The 26,297-nt window shown below is 40.9% G+C and overlaps 1 protein-coding gene across 3 annotated transcripts in view; it reads right to left on the bottom strand.

The window, feature by feature from the left end:
- The window catches only part of SMS (spermine synthase), a 52,181-nt gene that overhangs the window by 5,495 nt on the left and 20,389 nt on the right, over positions 1 to 26,297 (bottom strand). For all 3 annotated transcript variants that reach the window (XM_068533899.1, XM_068533898.1, XM_068533900.1), the window contains exons 3-9: positions 23,582 to 23,672; positions 22,937 to 23,001; positions 17,879 to 18,054; positions 16,719 to 16,873; positions 16,182 to 16,271; positions 4,202 to 4,316; positions 3,263 to 3,342 (exon numbers count right to left, since the gene is read on the bottom strand). In XM_068533899.1, coding sequence (XP_068390000.1) covers positions 3,263 to 3,342; positions 4,202 to 4,316; positions 16,182 to 16,271; positions 16,719 to 16,873; positions 17,879 to 18,054; positions 22,937 to 23,001; positions 23,582 to 23,672 — 772 coding nt within the window. The remainder of the gene's footprint in view (positions 1 to 3,262; positions 3,343 to 4,201; positions 4,317 to 16,181; positions 16,272 to 16,718; positions 16,874 to 17,878; positions 18,055 to 22,936; positions 23,002 to 23,581; positions 23,673 to 26,297) is intronic.

Raw genomic sequence — 26,297 nt, 5'->3', positions numbered from 1 at the left:
AACATCTATAAAGAAAGCACAAGAGTAACTGAAACAAAAAAATCACACTAAAAATGGGTTACACTTCCAGAAGGTGGGAGGGGATTAGGGAGGAATGCAGACGAGTCAAGCGTACTGGTAACATCCACGACTACGGGGGGACGGGGGAGTTAATATCTTTGTATCATAACCAATATGAATGTCACACACATATTTCTGTACTTTGAAATAACCTACAGTTTTTTTTTTTAATGGGGGGGGCGGGGAACCTGCCTCCTAGTCCCACAAAAGCAATTCTCCCCTGGATTCAAATTCCCCTGGCCTGCCAGAGGTGGATCGATGGATCCCCACACATTCCAGGACGCCTTCCCCAGCTTTGTGGCCCACAGACAAGGCTGTCTTCAACCAGCCACAGTGACACTAGTGACATCATGAACTTGCCATTGTGATGCAAGCAGTTTTAGGCAGGAACATTTAGCTTTTGTCAGTCACCAAGTTAACAAGCCAAACGACATTTTTGTCCCATCTTTAACCTTACTCCATTTCTAAGCTACAGGCTCAGGGAAGGGGGGTGGGTGTGAATTAAAGGTATCTCCTGAGCATACCACGTGGTAGTTGAAGAAAGTATTACACTGTGGGAATGACATCAGTACCTACTGAGTCAAACCACACTGCAGCTCTTGACTACTGCTTCTTCAAAGGCCTACGCCCCCTTGGTCCATATGACACATTCAAGCACCCAACATACTGTGGGATTCCCGGGCATCATAAAGAGAGATCGCCTTGAGTTTCCAACTATAATGAATGTGGGGGTGGGAAGCATGTCCTAATACATCTTTTGGACAATTGTTAGAAACCAGCACAGCCTTGAGTATTTAAGGTGATTTTTAGTAAAAGTTGGTTGGCAAAGGCCAGGTTATCAAAGCCTGAATCATTAGTATTTAGGAATGGGCGGGGATGATCTGTCAAGTAAGCCTTTCTATTAGTTGTCCATACTGAGAAAGCAGTTCCCCAAGAAAGCAGTCTACCAGGTAAATACAACAAAAGAAAACAGTCGCGCTTTCTTCCTAACTGTACCTATTCTCTACTCAAACTGACTGGTTTGCAGTAGATCCAAATTGTTTTCAGCCACTTTTGATTAAAGATGCCAGAGCCTCACATTCTCCCCAACTTAAGCTCCATGAGACTTCTATTTGCAGAAACATAAAAAGAACCAAATTCTATCAATATATGCTCTGCTTGAGAAATATCCAACTCACTGAATTTGGGTTGCTTTTATAAGAATAAGACCACTTGGTTTGAGCAGGTTTCATTGTAGAGTTCCTGTAAAGCAGGGGTCAGAACCCTTTACAGGGTTCCTGTAAAGGGCCAGACAGAAAATATTTTAGGCTTTGCAGATCATATATATAGTTTTCACCAAAAGTGCTCCAAAGCTGCCGCTGTAGCAAAAGCAGCCATGGACGCTCTATAATGAATGGGCATGACTGTGTGCCAAGAAAACTGCAAAAACTAGCAGTAGATGAGATCTGGCCCGTGGTTTACGGACCCCTGGACCCCTGGCTTTTAAAAAGTCAATTCTAGAATGTGTTTTAAAAATCATTCTTAAGGATCGGGGTAAAAAAAAGTCCATTCGTAGACAGTTGTCTGTTCCCTTGAAGCTTGCCAACACTTTCACCAAGTGCAAGGTCCAGGATTAATTACCCGTGCAGGGGGAGGAGGAAGAAAACAGGATGGGACGGAAACTAATTCAAGGTGTCTCTTAAGTTGCCAAGCTGTTTTCGGCACTATGAATCTCAGATCCCGTAAACTGTCTGGGGTCTGCTTAAAAATGCCTCCTCGGGAGAATAAAGTTAGGACCTTTCTAGTAGTTCTTGACATTTAACTATAATAATGCTTTAAAAAAGTTGGGGGGGAGGTGGAATTCTCCTGAAAATGCTGAAGAATTAATTACAGGGACCAGAGTACAATACTGTTTATCTTCTGCTTACGAATCAAGGGATTTTTGTACCAAGTAAAAAGACGGATCATCAATTAGCTGCTTTTGCTGTCATTTTCGAAGTGTTAAGGACTTTAGTAGGTTATATATTATATGTATTTTTTACATATCAAGAAATACTAACTTCAGACCTTTTAAAATTAAGAATCCTCTAGAAAATGAGGAAAATACAATTTGCTTCCACCTGGTGGCAGCAGCTCATACTACAGCCAGAGCAGTTTATGAAATTAGGTTGATGGCTTTTCCACTAAGAATCTCCTAGAGGATGAGGGGAAAAACCACGGTCTGTGTCTCCATCTAGTGGCAGCAACTCATACTACAGCCAAGCCAAAGCAGTTTATGAAATTATGCTGATGGCTTCTCCACTAAGAATTTCCTAGAGCAGCGGTCCCCAACCTTTTTGGCACCAGGGACCGGTCTTGTGGAAGACAATTTTTCCACGGAAGGGTGGGGGGGATGGTTCAGGCGGTAATGCGAGCAACTGGGAGCGGCAGACGAAGATTCGCTGGCTCACTTGCCACTCCCCTCCTGCTGTGCAGCCCGGTTCCTAACAGGCCACGGGCCGATACCGGCCCTTGGCCCAGGAGTTGGGGACCCCTGGTCCTAGAGTTTGGGAATGGGGGGGGAAATCACAGTCTGTGTCTCCATCTGGTGGCAGCGGCTCATACTACAGCCAAAGTCCGAGTTTAATAAATCGGAAGGTTGTGGTAACAGGACACAACAGAACTCATTAATTCTCTAAAAATGACAGGCCAGCTATTTACAAACTTACTGCTTGAGAACATAATCCAATTATACTGGTCTGTCCTTGAAATTTTTTTCAGTACAATACGGCTTTATTTATCCACTTCTCTATTACATCTTCAACTACTTCCTTCCATATTGACAATGTTGGGGGTGACAGAATTAAAATATTGCATAATTGCTCAATTGCTTTATGCCACATTACAAATATAACAACCTCAGAATAACAGTACTAATACCATCACCACCAACATGATTACTGAAAATACACAAAAGATTTTTGCATATACTTGTCCCAGTCTCCCCCACTCACCACTATTTTTAGTAGTTGTACTATCCCTACATCGTCAGAGCATACAGCCATTACATACTATACGCACTCCCTTTTAACCTTCATTTAGTCTTAATTTTACAAGTAACTAAATAGTTAGTGCTACCATTAGTCTTTATGTCAATGTCTCCTTAAGTATTCTGGCTGTGTGAAGCACAAAACATAAAATTTGAGAGTTCTGGGGAAAAAACACTTAAGTTTTAAGTCTATACCTGTGTAAAATATTTCCCATTCTGTTTCAATACTTTCATTGAGAGGTCAAGAATCAGTCTGAGAAACTCCCATGTGGAATCTGGATGTAAAAAAAAAAAATTAAGTTTTATAAATATGAGTTTACATACATCAGAAACAACATCTAAAGTCAAACATTCACATTAATATCAGCAATACAAAAAATAAAAAAAAGAAATAGCCATGAGCTTCTTAAGACCCAATATTTGAGGGCTTATTCATGAATGACAGCATACTGTCACATATTTTGTGTCTTGGACACATGTGCACATTCACGCATACACAAGCAAGATCAAAAGCAAATGTGCACGTACGTAGCAGTGTTCTCACCATACCCATAAAGATTTGACACAAAGGCAGTGGTTGAAATCTGAAAGACAACAGCTTTAAGTAAGGGGGAAAGCAGCAACATCTCAAGAGAGAAACTGCAAGGGTGAGGGTCAGCGAGGGTCATCAGGTGGTGATCCGAGTCTGGAAACTCAGCAGGAAGACAAGGTAATAGAAGAAACATGAACACTGAAATCCTAAGCTAGCAGTGATTTCGAGTTGTGGTCTGAGAAGGGGAACTGTCTCTGGTGTTGCTTAGAAAGGTCACCATATTGTCCCAGTACAGGTTAAAAAAATCACAGTATGTAAAAATAAGTTATCCAACAAGCTAATGTCTCAATGGTATGATTATGAGTTATTTTATTTCATGCTTATTTCAAACAACTGAATTAATTTTGCTCATTTAATGGCAAAACAGGATTTGACCAAAGCCAAATCTAGCCATCTGTCCACCTCTGGCCTCCGTTTAACTACCTTTAATAAATGAAGGAACTTCACTAGACAATCTCTTAAGATCCTTTCATTCTCACATGGTGCCAAGAAAAACATTTCCATGAACATTATCTTGGTTAAAAAGAAAAAACAGAATCTACCTTCTTCCGGAGATGTGGAGATTGGAACAGCTGTCAAATCATTAATCACATAATCAAACTCTCTCCCTTCTTTGGCGTACCTCTTCAGTACTGGAATACAGTCTTCTATTAGAACCTTCCAGAGAGAACAGGAATAGATGCGGGTGAGCCAACACATATGGAAGTAGTTAAACACTTGTAGAAGGAAAGGGGAGACGCATGCGGGGGCTGAGGGCCACAGCACCCTGCCGCACAAGCAAAAATGACTTCCACCCATACCTGCTAAGAGCTAAAATTCAGGACCTACTACTGCATGCTTTACAACTCCTCGCAGGTACTATTACCATCCCCATTTTACAAATAGAGACACAAATGAGAGAGGTCACAAAGCCTGCTCAAAGGCACCCAATAAGAAACGGACCCAAGAAGCACACCTAGATCTGAAAACCAAGTTCACACTTTTAACTCTAATCTATACTGCCTCTCCTACTACATGTATTTTCTTCTACTTTTAGTTTTTCTTTTGTACTAAGCACTGAATGACTTTGTTGTCTATTGATTTATTTTTTGCATCTTACCTCTAATACCTCAAGTACTGATGGTAATAAAGCCATGTGATAAATGCCAGCTCTCACAATCACAGTTATTAACAAGCAGAGTATAGCAGGTAGGAGCTGGAATTCTCATACAGACCCTTTACAGTAAATACAGGAAATAAGTTTGGGGTTTGCCGTATCTTTGGAGTATTGAAACTATGTGCTTAGGGACCCACCTAGCTGTAGGCAAATTCCTGAACAAGAAAGGGGTTATTCTCCTTGTCTTTTCATTTTTCTACTTACAAAAAACATGTTCGTGTTAAAAAAAAAAAAAAAAAAAAAATGACATGTAACAAGTCAGAAATCGAGCTTGCCGCAATTCCCTAAGATAAACTATTCCAGATCTTTTCCTATAAATGTTCTTACACATATCCTCAAAACCACAATTCTTGAAGAAACTGGATCTTCCTGTCCAGTTGTTACATAACTTGTTTCATTTAATGCATCAAGTGCAACCACGCAAAGATCTAGAAGGCACTAACACCTCAGCTGCCTCCAACTACATATCAGTCTTGTTTGATATGCTCAGTTTTCCCTTGTGCTCAGATGAAGTCTTGTGCACATTCACCCGCACATAAACACAAATGCTTGTTCTCGTTTGTATAACTAGGATTACACACATCGTTCTGAACTTGGCAACTTTCACCTAACACCATTCCAGGTAATGTTTTTTTAAAAATGTAACCTACCACTAAAAATGCTATATATTCTTACCATCTTCAAGTCTTGGTCTCTACAAACACAGCCATAACAAACCTCCTGTATAGATGACTGTTGCCTGGATGCCCAAACACTGGGTTGCCAGAACAAAAGGCATGTGTACTTTAATTTTTAATTCTGAAGGCAATTCTTGCTCCAAAAAGCACCTGTGTCCTTGCAGCCTTCCCAGTACTGGATGTTGTCCCTGTTGTTTTATTTTGTCGAGTCGCTTGCTAACTTTTCACAAGAACTTCACGCCACCAATAGGGGTAAGCAGCCTGTCATAAGTTTGCAGGCTATTTGACTTTCGTCTTCTGAAAAGTACCAATGAAAGCGAGTCTCCCTAAAGCCGAAATCCTCTGCCAATTTTATGATTAACCTCTCTATCCAAAACTTTATTCCCTTTCTTGTCCCACACCTGTTCCCCTCAAGTCTGAGGAGTATCCAAAAAGGTGGGGGTGGGGGGGTGTTGAAACTGAGCAGGGCCCTGCGGGCCCTCCCGAGTACAAAACCTTTCTGTATCCCTACACCTAACAATCTGATACATAACTCTGGGATCTTCGAGACGAACTAAGGCCCCCACCCACGTGGAGGCTGGTAACTTCAGGCTGAGCACAAGCACATGGACCCCAGACTGGATGGAACCAGAAGACTGATGACTGAGAATCCAGTACCACCACCCACCGGGTTACCTCACCACCAACCAATCAGAAGAAAACTACACACCCTGCAGCCCTCCCCTCAAATTTGCCTTAAAAAACTCTTCCCTGAGGGGCTTCCCTGGTGGCGCAGTGGTTGAGAGTCTACCTGCCAATGCAGGGGACACGGGTTCAAGCCCTGGTCTGGGAAGATCCCACATGCCGCGGAGCAACTAGGCCCGTGAGCCACAACTACTGAGCCTGCGCGTCTGGAGCCTGTGCTCCGCAACAAGAGAGGCCGCGATAGTGAGAGGCCCGCGCACCGCGATGAAGAGTGGCCCCCGCTCGCCGCAACTAGAGAAAGCCCTCGCACAGAAACGAAGACCCAACACAGCCATAAATAAATAAATAAATAAATAAATAACTCTTCCCTGAAAACCCATTAGAGCTTGAGCTGCCTGTCCTTGCTTGGCCCTTGCAATAAACCTTTCTTTGCTCCAAACGCTGAAGTTTCAGTTTGTTCGGCCTCACTGTGTATCAGGCACACGAATTTGGTTTCACCAGTTTTGATGAGCCAGCCAAGAGCCTGTGTCCCTGAGTCCCCAACAGCCACCAGAGCTCATTTCACTCAGAGGAACTTGGAGGGACTCTCCCTGGCGATGCCAGATGCCAGCCCTTTCGGCACAGGACTGTTTAGAACCAAGAAACATTCTAACCTACGGCCCACCTTAGGTATCGGTTTGGGGTGAGTCTCTCCAGCATGCGTGAGCTAGGAATTCTACCGGCTCCGTCTAGGTTCATTCCCTTTCAGGAAGTGAGCCACTCTGGGCTCATTGTGAGTCAATCTGATTCTCTTTTGGGAGTCAGACGAATCTGTTTGGAGGCCTCCATCAGGGAGTGGGAAAGCAATTTTGAACTATACCTCATCTGATCTCTTGTCTATGCGACCGTATTTGTTTTTTATATCTGTGTATCAGTCAGTACTTGCATTGGCTGGTTGAGATATCTCTGGTAATGGAGCTCACACTGACACCAGGGTTATTCTTCCCTATTGCACTGGCTTTGCCTACAGCAAAGAAATCTTCCCTTCTAGTTACAAAAAACATGTTCATGTAAAAAAAAAAAAAATCATATGTAACAAGTGAGAAATCGAGCTTGACACAGTTCCCTAAGATAAAGGGACTAGGCTTGGTCATTTGGCTTCACCTCTGATAGGGCATTGGTTGGCTATCTCCCTTTCTGGGGCTAGGGAACTGTGACCCTGAGAGATTGCTCTGCATTGCACTGGTTTGCTCTTTGCTTGGTATTTGACACCACCAGCCATGAATAACTGTGGATGACCACAGCTCTGCACCATCCTGTAGTCCCCTAGAGTACATTTTGCAGAACTGGGAGATCAGCTTTGCTCCCATGAATGAAAGAAAATGATATTTCATCCTAACACTGCCTGGCCTCAGTATGCCTTGGGATCTGGACAACAATGGCCCTCTAAATTATAACAGCATCTTTCAACTAGAACTGTTTTATAAAAGGGAAGTGAAATGAGGTGAAATTCCTTATGTATAGGCTTTTATGCTATGTTGTATCTAAGTGAGCCTTTTGGAACTGGTTTGGCTTTTATTTTGGGTGTGGGCAGGAGTGTCTCGGTACACGAGTCCCAATCCTGTTCTCTCTTCCTGGTTTTAACCCTCATTAAGGGAGTCATGGTGACCTGAACGCTGATTCAAGTTCATCTGGGAAGGGAAGCATGTGAATGTGCGTAAGTGATATGTATTACTGTCTATTACTGTTATTGCTTTAAACCGAAATGGCTACTTTAAAACTGAAGGAAATCGCACCCTGAAAATGGCTAAGATGGGGCTCTTTTGACATTCCAAAACTGGTTTCTGTGTGTGCAGTTAGTAGAGGTTAGCTACTACCTTCGAGATGAAAATGATCTACCTGGGCTCTCAGAAACTTTAATCGTCTGTGATCCGAGACCGGGGTGGAGGCGGGGGGGACGACAGGGACAGGGAAGGGGGCTTTTTAACGCAAACAGGAAAACTTTTACATCTGTGTCTATATAGGCATATGTATGTCTATGTGTACATTATAAATATGTGTCTATCTCCAAATGGCATTGCCAAGATTGGTTTGTGGATCAGTTCCATTTAACTGACCTAAAAGAAATTATGTGCTTATTTAAATTCTCAGAAATATAAAAAACTAGTTAGAGTAAATTTCAGGTTCATGTGATCTGGGAAATATTATTAAATTGATATTTGGTATTAAATCTAGCTTAAGCATGTTGGTTTAATATACACGTCTTTAGAGTCATCAGTATTAAGTATAATACTTTTATGGCATCTAGGGTTACTGCAAGTCAGTAAGTTCATATTGTTATAAAATTTGTCAACAAGAAAAACAACTTGATGAGACATTTGAGTAAATTAAATGTAAATTAGGTAAGTTTTCTAGGTGAAACTTTCTTTTCAAATGTTTAAAAAATAAGGGAAATATTTCAACATACAAGGAAAGTAGGATGTGTTTACAGTAAAAGAAGGTATGAAGAATGGAAGTGTGTTTTGTTAAAGGGAAAAAGGTAATTTTGTCCGAGAGCTGGTTGTTTCTGAATAGAAAAGAAAATAAAGGACAAAATAACATGGGTACAGAAAGTTTTAGAACGTTTGTGAAAAAGAAACACTTAGAAAAGTTTTGTACATGATCAGGATTGGCTAAGATTGGATTAAATTTAAGTAAATAAATTTTGTTATCAAGAATGGGCTGATGCAAGACTGGAGTTTGGTTTTTTGGTTTTCTCTCTCTGCTGGCAAAACAAAGTTTTCTTAGAATGCTAAGCTGCTTTCAATAACAGATTGTGAGTTTTTTTGCCTTTCTGAGGGATCTGACTGTAACTTTCTATATTTGCCTTTGAGATCTTTTATTGTCATTTTGGTTAGGTGAATGGGTATTGTTTCACAATGACCTATGATCTTATTTGACCAGGTGTTTTGAAACTTTTTAATATGTTTGACAAACGTCCCAAATACCAAACTCTAACCGAAGTTAGAGTTTCGAAGTTTTGACCTCCAGCTAACTTTAGGATGCTTCAGAAGAACCCTAAGGCATCTCAGAGATTAAATGAACTAGGATACTTCAGTATGTTAAATTACATGGGAAGCATTGTCAAATGAATGTTAAGCCTTATCAGGTTATACGGTATGGGCAAATGTTTTTATATTCTTAAAATTATATGAAACACAACATTATAAATCAACTATACTCCAATAAATTTTTTTTAACCATATGGAATTTCTCAAAGTCTGGTGTGTCCTGATAAAATGTTACTCATAATTCTAGTTATTATAACCAAGTTTTTTGTCAATTACATTGGGATCAGGTGTTTAACTGTACCTTTTAAGTCTTGTCACTCAGACAGTTACTGTTTTACTGTTTTTGCAAAAGTGCTTCATCTTCATGAAGATTCATAGAAAGGACTTTTTGACGTGTCCAAGTTTCATAAATTTCAGATCATATCGATGAACTGGATAAGCAATTACAGAATCCTAACAGAAAAACCTGGTGGCTTCATAAACACTGTTAACAAAAAGGATTACTGAGTGAACTGGTGAATATGGTTATAATTTTTATGGTTTTTGTCTAAAATACTACTGGTTTTGATCTGTGTTTTCCAGATATAAGGAAACACTTCCCCTCAAGCTAATTATGACTTACAGCAATGAAACAATGATTTTTTTTTCCTACCTGAGCCCTCCAAAAATTGGCAACTCAGATTTCCCAGCAACCTTATCAAGGTGAACAAGAAAGGTCACTACCTGACAAGCGCAGGAGTCTCAAGATGTTTTGGAGACCTCTAGAAGAGAGGAATTCACCCAGATCTACAGACATGGCAGGCAGAATCCGTGGCAAGCCCGTGGCATAGCTTTCCTGGCCCTGAGGGGGCCTTTTAAAAATTCAGTCTGGGATTCCTTATGAAAAGTTCCAGCACAGCCAATTTAAAGGATCAATTACACGTATGTAAATAATCAGACCAAGTTTGTGAAAGTCTGACTTTAATAATTTGGCTAAAATATTTGGTAAAAAATGAGGGTAATTTTGGAGAAAGATTGTTTCAATAGATATTAAATTCTAGTTCTGTTGGGGTCTGTATTTATTGCCTAAGACTTACTTCCCAGATAGCTCCTTGTTATATAGTTGTAAAGTTTAATCGAATTATTAAAGACACTGAGTTTGTTTCTGAAGCTTATAACAGCAATCTATCTTGAGATGAAGATCAGATGTCCCATGACCTGTGTGTGACAAGGCCCTATCAAAATTGAAAGCTACTGTGTTAACCATATTGTTGCCCCCAATGTTCAGGATAGAAAGAAAACTTTCTAGTGAAGTTGTCAGGGTATAACTACTCATACATGACATATATCATTGCTAGCTTTAAGTCTACTGCTAAAAGCACATACACACTGCTTGTGTTACAATTCGGTATAATTTAACAAAATGTGTAGCCTATGAAATGTTTCCCCATTAGCATACCTCTGAGCCTGCTGACAGTATCTGATTAGTTTTCCCCCAAAGTAGATACCTAGGCAAATTTATATAAACAAAAAGGAGGCCTAGCACAGAGGAACATGAGGGACCCAGGGGGAGGCAGCAACCACCCTGACATCGAGGGACAAGTACTTTGGTCTACTGAAAGATTTGCAATCAAAAGGGGAAATGATAGAAAAATCTTCACATATGGAAGTATGGGGGAGTCATTCTGGCTTCTACAAGGTTTAACTTAAACTTTACTGACCAGAGTGGCCTGGTCATATGGTACATATGCTTTGGCCATTGAGGAGGGGAATGAATTTGTCAAGTCAAAATGGAAGAGCTGTGGTTCAGACATCCAAGGTAGAACTAGGTGGCCTTTGAGGACATGATTTTAGACACATCTGTCTTGTTTAGACCTTGAATTTTCTGAACTGTATCACTCTGGGATACCACCAGCCATTATCAAAGGAGCGCCCGCTGGCAGCTGCAACCTTATCTCAAGGTCTCCTCTTGTAACTATTAAATTTTTTAGACAACAAAATTGCTTTAGATCATACATTAGCAGAAAAAGGAGACATGTAATGGCCAATAGCTCCTTTCATGTATGTTAATATCACATCAAAAGTTATAACCTACTTAGGGGGAGACTTGTAACCAGTTAATCTAATTTTATCTAAGTGCCAGGTCCAGATTGGTTTTCAGGCTCATTCTCCTGAATTTCTCAGGGAATGATATCTATTTTCCAAAGTCTGTTTGGGTTGTCACTACTACTCCTAACTAGATCTGGCACACCAAAACAGTGGACTAAAGAACTGAGATCTTTTTTTTTCCAAAGATTTTTTTTGATGTGGACCATTTTTAAAGTCTTTATTGAATTTGTTACAATATTGCTTCTGTTTTATGTTTTGTTTTTTAGGCCATGAGGCATGTGGGATCCTAGCTCCCAGACCAGGGATCGAACCTCTACCCCCCTGCATTGGAAGGCAAAGTCTTAACCACTGGACCACCAGGGAAGTCCCAGGAACTGAGATCTTAATCATACAAGACTCTGATTCAAGACTTGGAACTTGGGAGTATTTCCAACTCAGTGTCCATTCCCCACGGTGAGGCAGGACTATGCCCCATTTTAGCAGGAAGTAGCCAGACAGGGCATCACCCCATTCCCTCAAAGATCTGGAGAAGGTTGAAACAGGGGTGGGGGATTAAAACTGAGTCATCTCCCCAGCCCCCAAAAGTGGACTCCCTAGGCGGAGTTTATGATTAACCTCTTTATCCAAAAGTTTATTCCCTTTCTTATCCCACACCTGTTCCCATCAAGACTGAGGAGTATCAAAGAAAAGGGGGAATTTAAAGTGAGTGGGGCACCGCAGGCCCCTCCCAGGTACAAGTCTTTCTGTGTCCCTATAGATAACAATCTGATACATAACTGAGCTCTTAACCAGGAACTAAAGCCACCACCCAGGCAGAGGACAATAACTTCAGGCTGTGCACAAGCACATGGACCCAGCCTGGTTGAAACAAGATGGCTGATGATTGAGATTTCTGGACCACCACCCTGTTACCATCAACCAATCAGAGGAAGGTCACACACCCTGCAGCCCTTCCCCCAAATTTTGCCCGTAAAACCACTTCCCTAGACACCACCAGGGAGTCCGGGTCTTTATAACATGAGCTGCCTGTTCTTTGCTTGCCCTTTGCAATAAACTTTGCTCCAAATTCCATTTCAGTTGGTTTGGCCTCACTGTGCACTGGGCACTCGAACTTGGGGTCTACAACACCAGTTCATATCCTTTACACCTTTAGTTAATATTTTAAAATTTTAGTAGGGGCTCTTTGTATTATTAAAGGGATTAACTCCCTATCATGTTTGTTACCATTATTTTCAGACTTTTGGCTTTGTTTATATAGTATGATGTTATTAGTTACTGGTTTCTTGTCTTTCATTATGAGGTTTCCCAACTCCAAGGTTAGATACTCTAAATTTCTCTAAATGTATTAGTTTTAGTATCTAGAGCGTAAGTCATCTGAAATTATTTTTTCTATGGCTTCTAGGGTTAATTTTGTTCTCATGCAGACGGACAGCCCATTATGTCAACATTTACTAAATCAACTAAATCTTTTCCCAAACTGAAAACACCTTAGTCCATATATTAGCTTTGTGTCTACACATACACCAAGGTGTGGGCAACTCTGTGCCATACTTCTATATTTGTCATCATCATACTTCCTATTTGCTTACTGTACTTCACAGTAAATTAATAAGAGGGCAAATCTCCCTTCACTGTGATCATTTTTAAATTTTTTCTTGGCTAGTCTTAGATAATTATGGTTTCAAGAGAACTTCAAAATCATTTGGTCTAATTCTAAAAACCCCCTTGGGGATTATGGTACTTTTTCATCTAAGAAATAACTTGTCTCTCCACATATTCACACTTCAGTTGCTTGTCTTTCAATAAGATCTTAACATAATTCTATCAGTCTCAAAATCATTCTTGTTAAATTTATTCCTAGTATTAACTGGTCATTATTTTGAAAAGGATTTCTGGCCCACACTCAATTTCCATTCAAACTTTTGCATTTAGAATAAGGAAAAAAGTTTTAGTCTGCCTTTCTCCTATCACTACACCAAATTCTCATGAATTCAACTTGTTTTCTAGATGAGTTTTCTGTATTTTGTGAGCATTCATATATTCTGCAAGTAATGTGATTCTGTCTATGTTTATAATGTTTTCATTTTCCTACCTTACTGCATTAAGGACTCAAAAACAAGCTTAAACAGAGCATCCTCTTCTAGTTCCTAGTTTTAGTGGAAACCGCTTATGTATTTTGCCATTTAATACAGTATCTTTACATTTCTGATCGTTTCTACTATGTCTAGGTAGTTTCCCTTCTCTTGCAATTTTCTTACCAAGTTTTTATTAAGACTGCTAAATATTCTCAAATGGTTTGTCACCTGTTAATACCAAATTATTTTATTATTTTTATAATGGATTGTGTTGATAATAGATTTAGGGATTGTGTTGATAACAGATTTAAGATTCATATCTTTATACTTAACTAAATTTTTTTTGAACATAATTGAAAATTCTTTAAACTGCTAGATTTACTGCTTGTAAATCTATTTTCTCAAAAAGGATAACATTAATTATGTTTTATAAATGATAAACAGTTGCAAGGACCTGGTATTTTTTTAATGGTAGTATTTTAATGGCTAAGGGGCTTGCGTACTGCTGTCCCATAGACCAGGAACCCCCACCCCTTTAGAGCTCCAGGAAAACTCTCAGCCTCAGAAGAATTTTTCAGACTCCCCCTGGTGGCTGTTCTGTTCCCGAAAGGGAACTCCACAGTACTGAAGGTCTAGGTTTGCGGTTCTTGTTATATTTTTTTCTTAAGCCATAAGTCAACCTAAGGAGCCACCAGGGAGACATGAATTTGAAACATTCCTCTAAAGTTACCCTATAAATTGCCCTTTAAACTCTCTAAACTTACTGTCTTCATCTACAAAATAGAAACAGTAGCCGCTTGATACAGATGTGAGGATTAACACTTTAGGCAGAGGGTCTGGCTAACAATGCAAACATTTGCAAACAATGGTAATTTTTAGCTCATTGTGAAAAGTCTGTCATGCTCTGAAGAACCTAAATTCCCCCTCTTCTTTTTCATGTGTACAGCATTATATATTTTGACTTCCGTGTATACTACAGTATGCTCACTGCCAAAAGCATAGTTTCCATCCATTACCATACAGTTTGATCCCCTTTATCCATTTCACTCTCCCTTACCCCTTCCCCTCTGGGAAGCACTACTCTGTTCTCTGTATCTATGTATTTTTATTTGGTTTGGTTTGTTCCTTTATTCAAATTTTTTTTATATTCCACATGAGTGAAATCAGTATTTTTACAGTATTTTTCTTTCTCCATCTGACTTTATGCTAAGTGGAAATAATACCCTCAAGGTTCATCCATGTTGTCACAAATGTCAAGATTTCATTCTTTTTTTATGGCTGAGTAGGAGTCTATTGTGTATATATACACCACATCTTCTTTATCCGTTCATCTGTTGATGGACAGTTAGGGTGCTTCCATATCTTGGCTATTGTAAATAATGCTGCAATAAACATGGAGGTGCACGTATCTTTTCGAATTAGTGTTACCCTTTTCTTCAAATAAAACACCCAGGATTGGAACTGCTGCATCCTCCCTCCCTTTTTAAACTTTCCAACAGTGTAAGTAAAATATGTACTTTCTTTCCCTTTTGCCCATAAAACTATCGCAACTGCATTTTAACATTGATATAATTTCTCTCTGTTTAAAAAATTAACATATGTACCATGAAATCAAATTTGGATACACACATATTAGAGAACATGGGTAGGTGTAGGTAATTTACATAACAAATGAAAGCATTCATCTATATGTTTATAAAACTAGAGGTACACATTTAAGATTCTGGTCAAACAAAAATATGCATTTGCTTAGTTATCTTGCTCTACCAAATAATGTAGGTATGGGCACCTAACATATGAATCCTCAAAATACAATACAAAATGTATCCTACAAACTATAATGATCGGTCAACTTACAAGCACAGTAGAATTTAGGAATTTATTTGCTTAGCAAGAAGCAATTATTCCTACATCAAACATCGTCTACACCCTCTAATTAAATACCTGAATTCCTTCTCAAAGACCCAGACACAGAGAGACTCAGGCTAAAGAGACAAAAGTCAAAAGTGGTGGTTGCCAGGTCATAAAAAGGTACAGGGCATCTTTTATACAAGAATGAATTAATGTTATTAAATTCAAAGAATCTGGAGTTAGCAATTTCTTTCTTTCTTTTTTTTAAACTATATGTACACACCTTCCCTGAATACAAATGTATATAGAACTCACATAAAGAGAATAAAGGATAGCAGAACAGGCTACCTCAAAATACGGTGCTTTGGCATATTGAACATTTTGAGCTGTAGGCACTTGAAAAACAGCAAATGTAGGGAGAGGCTTTCTCTGAACTCCCCTTTATCTGCCTAAAGACAGATCCTCCAAAAGGAATTCAACTGTCATAGATCCCCTCGCCGAGGAATTCAACCAGGGAAGATGGCCTCTTATCACAGCAGACGAGGCTGACACCACACCCAGACAAACTCTGTCACAAACTATCTCTTTTTCTACTCTTCTAAGGGCCCTGTTCATTTTTCCTAAGTCATCTACTCTCCCTTAAGACACCTACGTCCCTCTGTCCCTATTAGGATCGTATTTAAGCCTCTGAGTTGCTCACTTTTCTGTGCATCTCCCATAAATACATGAGTTTAAAACATTTAATAACTTGTTTTTCCTCTTGTTACTCTTTTATTACGGGGGTCTCAGGCAAGTACTAGAAGGGTAGAGGGAAAATTTTTCCTCCCCTACAAGATGACCTATCATCTTGATTATTTATCTTCTTAACCAATTGTACTTAAAGCTGTTTTCAGAAGGCACATTTCTGATCAACATATTATCAACTGACATAATAAAAAACATTATCTGGTAAATATAATTACCTGATAGCAGTCTCCTTTAAGATTGTCTAGGACATCACCACATGTTTTTCGCATGTATTTCTTACATCCGTCAATCACCATTTGGTCAATGTTCGAAATATGTTAAGGAGAAATTTCCCCTGGATTTGGATGTATCAAAGAATTCTGAAATACACTTTTTAAAAAGGTTAAGATGAACATAACATTTTTTTAACACTAATTTGGGTATCATAAGTTTAAAAAACGATAAATGAGACAATGACTTCATTTGTGCACCAAGGACACTCAAAAGGAACTCAATTTTCTTCTAATGAAGAAGCCATTTCAGCAACTGCTGAACAGTAGACACAGTACAAAGGTTACTTGCTCTTGAATTCTCAACTCTGCTTCTTTGTTGGTGGCCATATAAAAAGGTACTGGTACTAAGTGGAAATGTTTGTTCAAGGTAGTCTTTATAACAAATTTACCTCGTAACATTAACTTGAGTCTTAAGACAAAAAACGAGGAAGAAGACAAACAAAGCCCACTTAACTTGATCTCTTATACAACAAAGGATATCTCTACCATAGTGACCATCTTTGGTTTCAGTTTGACTATTTCACATAATATGCCCCCATCTCCGCCTCCTAGAATCAGTACATCTTTGCCAGTGTAATCTTCTTTGCCGCTGCCCATGATGGCCCGGGTATACGCCAGATCACTTTCCGCCAAATCTAGGGAGAAGAAACATCCAAAATGGTGACTCTAACCAGAGCCATACACCACCTGACTTATCATACCAGAAAGTGCTAGAATCTACAAAATTCAGAATTTTTCATTTTCAATCTTTAAAAACAGCAGTATACAGAGGTGTTGTTTTTTGGTTTTTTTGGACTGTGGACTTTCATCAACCCTACTCATCTAACACCCAACATAAAATGTTCCCTACATAGATTATATACATATATACTTTAGTCAGTAGGAAGAAAATTCAGTCTTCAGCCTGTTCTGATATGATAATTAAAAAGCAATTGCATGTTTCCAGATGAAATATGAAGCAGAGTTGCTTCAAAAGAATATGAGAGGGAGAAAAGTAGACCAGAGTTCAGGGGAAACAAGATTGGCCAGGAGTTGATAATTGTTGGCACTCAATGGTGAGTATATGTGGGTTCATCGTACTGTTTTGTCTACTTTGGTTTGAAATTTCCCATCTAAAAGACTTCTTAAAAAATAAGCAATATAAAATAGATAACCAACAAGGACCTACTGTATAGCACAGGGAACTCTACTCAATATCTTGTAATAACCTATAATGGGAGAGAATATAAATAACGAAAAAATATATTTATATATATATGTATAACTGAATCACTTTACTGTACACCTGAAACTAACAACATTGTAAATCAACTATACTTCAATAAAAATTTTTTTTAAAAAAAGGCAATTACATTTTCTTTTGAAATACAATCTAAATACTAATCACTAAGAAAACTAAGGAAAAAAGAGTAACAAGACAAAATTTTCATGGCTCTACTATAAAACATGAAAGCCCAGACAAGCCACAGGGTTAATCCAATGTAAATATTCATCTCAAAAAAAAAAAAAAAAAAAAAAAAACAACCCAGCAGGGCCATGGACAAATCTGGACAAATCCACAACGGTGGTATCTGTCAGGAAAACACAATCTAACACATTGTCACTCTGTCATGCGATTGGGGTAGGGATGGAATACTTACTAACATCCCCACTGAGGATGAGAATATTTCCAAATTGTTTTGAGTGTAAAATTTTAATGTTCTGGTAAGGTGAGTCTTCATCATATACCACTTCATCTATGTCGTACTCAACCAGGCGGCCATCTGCAGTGGGCCAGTATCTGTCAATGGCCCCTCCTCGAACTATGGGTGGTAATCTGGAAAAAAAGGAAAACAGGAATGAGCCTTAAAAGAAAGGCTGCTTAGGTGAGGCTGCCTTAAAAGAGGACCTGGGAACAAGCATGCACAGAAGCCACATGACCCCAGGCAGACTCCTAAATAGTACACAACCAATCTAAAACTTGCGCTTTGAGGTTTATACAAACATGGCCACTACCAAATTTCAACACTGTTGTACATTAAGAATTTACTTTTTAAAAAACCTTTCTGGCATACTTTAAATTTTCCCTAAAAAAAAGCTGGAGAAAATGGCCATTGCAGACATCATCCTTCACCCCCAAATACTCCAGCAGGAATCTGTTAAGACTGCCTACATAGCTACTTTGTCACTACCACATCCATTCAAGTCCACATGGATGGAATACCAGCACCTAGTAAGGAATCCATGTTCAAGTATCCCCAACTGCCAATTATCTCCTTCAGAGCTATTCTACTTTTGAATGAAGAATCATATACTGTATTTTGCTCTTGTCCTTTTTTACCCTCATTTAATCGAAAATAGTCCGTTGCAGGAATAGACACAGACAGAGAATGGACTTGAGGACATGAGGAGGGGGAAGGGTAAGCTGGGATGAAGTGAGAGGGTCACATGGACATATATATACTACCAAATGGAAAATAGATAGCTAGTGGGGAGCAGCCGCATAGCACAGGGAGATCAGCTCCGTGCTTTGTGACCACCTAGAGGGGTGGGATAGGGAGGGTGGGAGGGAGACACAAGAGGGAGGGGATATGTGGATATATGTATACGTATAGCTGATTCACTTTGTCATACAGCAGAAACTAACACACCATTGTGAAGCAATTATACTCCAATAAAGATGTTAAAAAAGAAGACAGTCTGTTGGCCTCGTCACCCCTTCCCCGTGTGTTTCATGACATTCACATCACAGCAAAGTCCAGACCAGGTGTTCTGCAGGAAATCCCTCAAGTGGGTTTGCCTGAAGATCTCTTCAACAGAGTCAAGTTGGCATATTATGCAAGCATCACATCAGGGGCACGAGGTGTGTTCCTGTCCTATTACTGGTGATGCTAAGTGTGACCACATGGTTAAAGCGGATGCCCACGAGATCCCTCCACTTGCAAAGGTACCTTTTTTCCCTTTGAAATTACTAAGCAGGGTGTGGAGCGGTCCTGTGAAACTGGGTCAAGGTCCTGATCTCTCAACACACCTTCACCAGTGGCTTTAGCATCTAGAAGATTCTTGCCTGAACCAATTATTACGAGAATAGCTGCAAACTGATGATTTTCTCATTCAGTTCTTTTTGTTAATACTGAGTATTTTAGATAGGGTGAATGTACTAGAAACTAACAGCAGAGGACACTACATGACAAGGAGAACCAGACCTGGAAAGGGGGCTTGGCAAATCAAGTGGAACACAAACAAGATGAGAACTCACTGCATACGTAACACAACCGTGGGCAAGTCCTGTGTTCTCAAGTACAGTGGGGTTTACAGTAAACAAGCCACAGGTACCTAAAATGCTGGGCTGGGCTACCTCTGACTCACTCTGATAAGTCTTTGCTCTTCCGCTCACCTGTTTCCAAGAATACAGTCTGAACCTGTTAAAGGTTCATTCTATGAGGAAATACTAACATCTGCAAAAAGCACTGACTTCACAAAGCAAATTCCCATGAACTGTCATTTAATCCTAACTCCTCCTAATTTAACCACTTCTTCATCTTCCAGGAGAACAAACTCAGCTGTTGGAATTAGGCAGATCAGAGGTTTTTCTTGTAAAATGTGGCACCCCAAACAGGACAAACCCCGAGAGTAGGCAAACAGGACTTGGGGGAAGCCTCTTCCACCTCTCGCTGATGGGTGGTGGGTGGCATGAGGTGGGAGCATGAGCTTACCTGTGACACTGGATGAAAGTAACAAATAGCAACTCAAGGGCTTTCAGGGGAGGAAACCCACCCCTCGGGGTCGACAGCCAGCCAGCTACAGGCAATTACTGAACTATGCACAAACCCAATGAAAACAATGTCCATTCTCAATTGTGTCAATGGTGCCTTGGGTGCAGGTAAGAGCTCTTTCCTCCACAGCAACACAGTGGTTTTTAAAGACATGCAAAGAAGCAAGGATCTTTAAGGATGGGGAAGCCATCCCCTTGATCATACCGAGTAGGACCCTGTGGGGCTCCTGGGCACAAAAGCCTTTCTGTGTCCCCCATTTCTTGATTACAGGAAACCGGGCTTCATTCAGCCTCCAAGACCTTCCCTGAGTGCCAACGGGCAGTTCAAACAGATGCTAATTAGGGAAGGGAGGGGATACAGAGACAAGGGAGGAACAGTCAAGAGAAACAATAGTGTAACTCTGGGGCAGGGTCCTGGTTCCCCCCAAGGGATACACACACTGTAACAGTATCTTTGAGCTGCTTTGCAGATACTGAAGCCCCCACCAGGTGGGAGAAGTTAACTTCATGCTGCCCACAAGCACGTAGACCCCAGACTGGTTGGAACCAGAACGTGGATGATACTGACGCCCACTTACCTCCACCAGCCAATCGGAAGAATGTCCATGAGCTGATCACGCTCTCCTTGAACCATTACTATAACATTTCTCACTACCCCCTCCAAGTTGGGACACACAGTTTTGAGGGCATTAGCCCGCTGTGGCCCCCTTTGCCTGGCAAAACAATAAACCTATTCTTTTCTACTTCAGCCAAAACTCTGTCTCCAAGATTTAATTCAGTGTTGGGGTACAGAGGCTGGATTTGGCTTCACTAACATGAAGCGCATCTCCCTGAAATGGGCTTTGGGAGATATTCTGGAGCCCTACATAACTCTCTTTTCAACCTTCACTACAGAAAATTGAAAACAGATGGTAGAGAGAAAGACAGAATATGTCCTGGGCCTCAGGTACACCGTGTAAATTGCAAGAATTTTTCTTTTCAACAAAACATTACTGATGTAAGCTTGCTTTTCCTGTTCCTTTTCTTTTGAATAGTAGGATATGAAAATAAAGTTTCTAATAAATCCCATGGCTTCTTAATTCAGATTTAAATCATTGGCCACAGGGGAGTAATCATTTCAGATGTTACTGAGTCATTTGTTAATGATTCAGTCTCTAACAATGTCATTCCCCAGACAGAAAAGTGGCACCGTTCTTGTCCTTTTGAGGCCAAAAACAAAGGGCCTACAACAAAGTATTCCCAACAACTTCCTGCCCCCTCCACCCTGATTTTATGAAAAGATGTAAAAACAGTGACAAGGAAAAACAAGGCCTGTGCTGTGTTTTGAACTGAAAATCGGAAGTATAACTGCATTCTCAATTCAAAAACTCCCATACCAAAACCACGAAGGAACCAGACTTCTCATGAGTGCGGAAGCCCATAAATGCATTCCATCTATTTGCTCACTCCTAGAAGCAATCCCAATAAAAACCAGACCAATTTAAAAAAAAAAAAAAAAATCAGGCATTTTGATGTTGGCCAATTCATTATCACCGAATTAAAGACACAGTGGGAACCCGTTCAATTCAGATGGACCAGGAAAGATTAGGAAAACTCTGTAAGCAGGAAAAGAGGGAAATTCCAGAAAAGAGTGTAGGTGTGGACAAGTTCTTTAAGGATGGGGAAGGGCCCGAGGACACGTAAGCTGAACTTGGGTGGGGTAAACAAGTCTGGGTGCTCCAGACAGATTTCAATCAAGTGGCTGAGTTCTACACTGTGTCCTGCTCTCTTCACATGCAGTTTCCTGCTTTGTGTCCATGTTGGAGGTTAAACAACTTTCCAGTTATCTTACATCTGCCCTGGGGCTTTCCTCTAGGCTGATCAAATTTAGCAGGATGAGCCATTAAGTACTTAAACGTCCTTAAACAGCCAATAAGGATTCCCTCTGGTGGGAAGTGCCCTGAAATGGAGAAGTCTGTATTCTGGATGGCCACGTCCATCAGTGACGCCCCAACCTTACTGAAGTCTCTGTGTGTTTCTGCATCTGTGTGTTTGCCTTTATGAGCAACGGACAAGCCCACTTTTGAGGGCCTGGTAAGGAGCCGCCCAGGCAGGGCAAGGCCAAACCGCTCAGAATTACCTGCTGTGCAGCCATGATTAATTCCCAGGACCTACCAGACTCTATCCCTCCCAACAAATGTCAAAACTATTACTTCTATCAAAGCTCTTTTAACATCTGACACCACTGACAAATACCTCTGTTCTGTCCAACAGAACATTTCTGTCACCACAGAAATGTTCTTTATCTGTGTTGTCCAATATGGCAGTCACTAGCTAGTGACATGAGGTGAGACTGAGGAACTGAACTCTTTTTTATTAACTTAGTTTTAAATAGTCACATGTGGCATAGTGGCTGCACTCCTCAAGAAAGGTTAATGGTCTTCGTTTTCATCTGAAAAGAACCCACCAGGGGCTGCTCAAGGTGGGTGGCCTCTGAAATTCTTAGTACCTTGCAATATCAATGTCATCTTACCTGAAAGCACTGAGGCAAATTTTCTATCATCCCATGCTGTCAAAATCTCTTAAAACTGCTTAATTCTACTCTGGGGCCCAGAACTCTGAGGAAAGACAAGACAATCTTTTCTCTTTACTGGACAGGGTCGAGGAGGAGTTTTCTAGCTCCCCTTTGAGGTGCCAGCTCCACCTAATTCTCTGCGTTATACAGTTCCAGCCCCTTGGAATCACTGTACACTCCCTTCTGCCTTTGTTCCACTTTGTCTAGCATCTCTCTCTCTCATATACAGTTAGTCTTCTGTTGTAAGGGCCCACTACCTCAGTCTACCAAGTGGCCAGAAGCAGGACTTTGATCTCTTCTACATCTTAGACACTGCTCAGGGATAACACCACCATTCTGATTATTTTATCGATTAACCAAATATAAAAGAACATTCAGGAGTGGACTTACCGCTTCACCCGCTCAGTACTGTCCTGACTCAATTCTTTCATTCTTTCTTCTACTTTGTTCAAAAGCTGCAATTAAAAGAAAAGAAATGGGCTTATCGAATAAGCTGAGTGGAACAGCTAAATTCCAGAACAGACCAGGAGGTTGAGGCCGTGTTGACAGAGCTGTGACACTGGTAGATGCCCAGATACACTTGTCCTCCCCAACCCCTAAAGCAGCCTGCAGGCCTGGCCCAATTCCACACTCCCACGCCAACTAGCCCAACATAGTGCCAACCTCACTTCAGCCTAAGGTACCAACAAAATAATGGCAAAGGGAAAGGCTCAAGGATATTGCAGCTGTAACATCCTAGATAAAGGTTTACATTCCCTCCAGTGCAAAGTAAAATCATAACTCAGTACTCAAGCAGTCAAGGGAAAGATGACAGCCAGGTTCCTAAAAACTACTGAGGAACAACTATTTTTCTTCTAAAATCACTTATCTGAAGGGAGGCAAGTTTAAAATTAAGTGAATATTTAAGATAAAATAGAAATTGTATTGAAAAAAAATTAAGTGAAAGTCAGCAAATAGGTGAAAATAATTTTTTCATTAAACTGAGCAGTTTTTGTGATCCTCAAATACTTGAGTAAATAAAAGTGGAAAACTGACACTGTCAACTTCTTTGCCTTGCGCATCACCGTCGTAACTCTGAAGGTCCAGCAACACCAATCCATGCGGGTAAATTCTCAAATTGGCAAAGCTACAGAGGAAAGCATAATTTTAAGGTTAGGAATTGTATCACGGCACTCAAAAGAAAAAAGACACCAACCCAGTTAAAAGGCAAAACCACTGCTCTTTTTATCCCTAAATTACATAATTATCCCTGTTGCTTTCTCATTAGAGCCTCTTCATGGGGGCAGGGAAGCCAATCATTTAGGGAAGATTTTTAGAGAGAGCCATCAAGTGCTAAGGTTTTCAAAACAGGTTCTTGGGTCCAGAAAGTGATTCAGCAGCAAGTTCTATGAATCTGATTTTTAAGAAGGTTCCTCAGCAGTGATTGACTACTCCTTAAAAGGAAGGGAGGGTGGCGAAGAGCAAACTGGGTTCTCCCAATTACCCTCAGAGTTCAAAACAGAGCCGTGGTTTTTCTTTTGTTTGTTTGTTTGAATAAATTTATTTATTTATTTATTTATGGCTGTGTTGGGTCTTCGTTGCTGTGCGCAGGCTTTCTCTAGTTGCGGTGAGCAGGGGCTACTCTTTGTTGCGGTGCACAGGCTTCTCATTACGGTGGCTTCTCTTGTTGCTGAGCACGGGCTCTAGGCGCACAGGCTTTAGTAGTTGTGGCACGCGGGCTCAGTAGTTGTGGCTCGCGGGCTCTAGAGTGCAGGCTCAGTAGTTGTGGCACACGAGCTGAGTTGCTCCGCGGCATGTGGGACCTTTCTGGACCAGGGCTCGAACCCGTGTCCCCTGCACTGGCAGGCGGATTCTTCACCACTGCGCCACCAGGGAAGTCCCCAGAGCCGTATTTTTCTGACTGCAAGCAGGTGGTGGCTAAATTCACTGAGCTCGGGGCCTGCAAGCCAGATCCAGCCCCCGGCATGTTTTGTAAAGCCTGCAGATTAAATATGTTTTTTTACATTTTTAAAGAGTTGCTTAAGAAAAAAGAGGGAGTATGTGACAGAGACCTTATGTAGCTCCTTACAGGAAAAGCTTTAACCTCTAATTTAGTGTATCTGACCAGCTTTTTTATGAAATAAAGAGTCTATCACACATGTGTAAGAATTATCTGAAGAAACTTTTCTTTCAATTAGACATGTATATTTGTATATATGCAGATGTGTATGTGCACATCTGATATAAAATCACTTCTTACTAAAAGGTGTGGTTAAAGAAACGTTTGAATGATACTAAATAAGATGAAGAGTTCTGTTTGGAGAATACGGGCAGTGTGCTTGGATTAAAAAATAAATACAACTGTGGGACTTCCCTGGTGGTCAGTGGTTAAGAATTCACCTTCCAATGCAGGGGACACAGGTTCAATCCCTGTTCGAGGAACTAACATCCCACACGCTGCAGAGCAACTAAGCCCGTGCGCTCTAGAGCCTGCGCAGTACAACTAGAGAGCCTGTGCTGCAACAAAAGATCCCGCGTGCTGCAATGAAGATCCTGCGTGCCGCAACTAAGACCCGATACAGCCAAATAAATAAAATAAATAAATATTAAAAAAAAAAATACAACTAGTTAATTTTCACCTTCAGCCCTTAAATGGCCTCAAAATCAAGTTCAGGCCCAGGACACCACAAACTCATCTGCACCTGCACGAGCTGACCATCCCCACCCACCACCACCACCAGCCGCACAAAGGAGAGGGGCCAGGGGTAAAGGAAGGAGAGAGAAATGCCACCTCTTAACCAGCTAGGTGGTTCTAGCAAAGAATCCCCCACCAGAGAACCTAGGAACACAGAGAATGCCGAAAGGTAGAGTCAAACCTCACCGGATTAAAACCGGAAATAAAGAAAGAGGAAGAGTTGCAAGGGGGAGAAAATGGAGACCAAGAAAAAAGGTGACTGAGGACCAGGACCACACACAAAGGGGTCATTAACCAGAAGTCAGGCCAGAAGCCCGGCTGGGAGCTGCAGTCCCTACCCTGAGCCAACAGGTGCCTGGGCGTGGAAGAGAGGAGTGAGGTTTCACAACAGGCCGCATGGGGATGGGTCCCAGCTAACCAACTGAGAGGAGAGGAAGACCAGTGTGGAAAACAAGTTTTTAAACTAAGCATATTAGGGAATTCCCTAGTAGACTAATGGTTAGGACTCCGTGCTTCTGCTGCAAGGGGCCAAGTTCCATCCCTGGTTGGGGAACTAAGATCCTGCAAGCTGTGCAGCACGGCCAAAAAAAAAAAAAAGTAAACTAATAAGCATGTTAATTTTTCTCTTTTTTTTGCTTTCAGAACCAACTTCCAACAGCTCTCATTACTCAAAAACTCCCTTCCAGGAAGAATCCTAAGCCTTCCAGAAAACTGGGATTGGTGTCTAGGGCAGAAGATTCAAGAACTGAGGTAAAGAGGTTGGTCGCGCCCAGCTGCAAAGGCCTTTAGGAGGTGGTAAGAGATGCAAGGCTTCACCTGGAGTGGAGGAGGAACCTACCGAGCTGGGAGAGAGGCAAGGTCTGATTGCTGTGTCCCCAAATGACGGACCACAGCTAGGACAGTGAGACATGGGGGCAGGGAGGATGGAAAAGAGAGGCTGGAGGGTGCAAGGCCAGCTGCAGACCTCCGCTTCTATGGGACTCACCATTAACTGGGCCAAAGCCCGAGGACGGAGGCAGTAGAGGGTTTGGGTCACCCTTGAGAAGAAATCATTTTAGATACGTTGGAGGTATCTGC

This window comes from Eschrichtius robustus, chromosome X (genome assembly GCF_028021215.1).
Source record: "Eschrichtius robustus isolate mEscRob2 chromosome X, mEscRob2.pri, whole genome shotgun sequence".
Lineage (NCBI taxonomy): Eukaryota > Metazoa > Chordata > Mammalia > Artiodactyla > Eschrichtiidae > Eschrichtius > Eschrichtius robustus.
The sequence above is the reverse complement of the archived record's forward strand: the minus strand, read 5'-3'. Positions and strand labels throughout refer to the sequence as shown.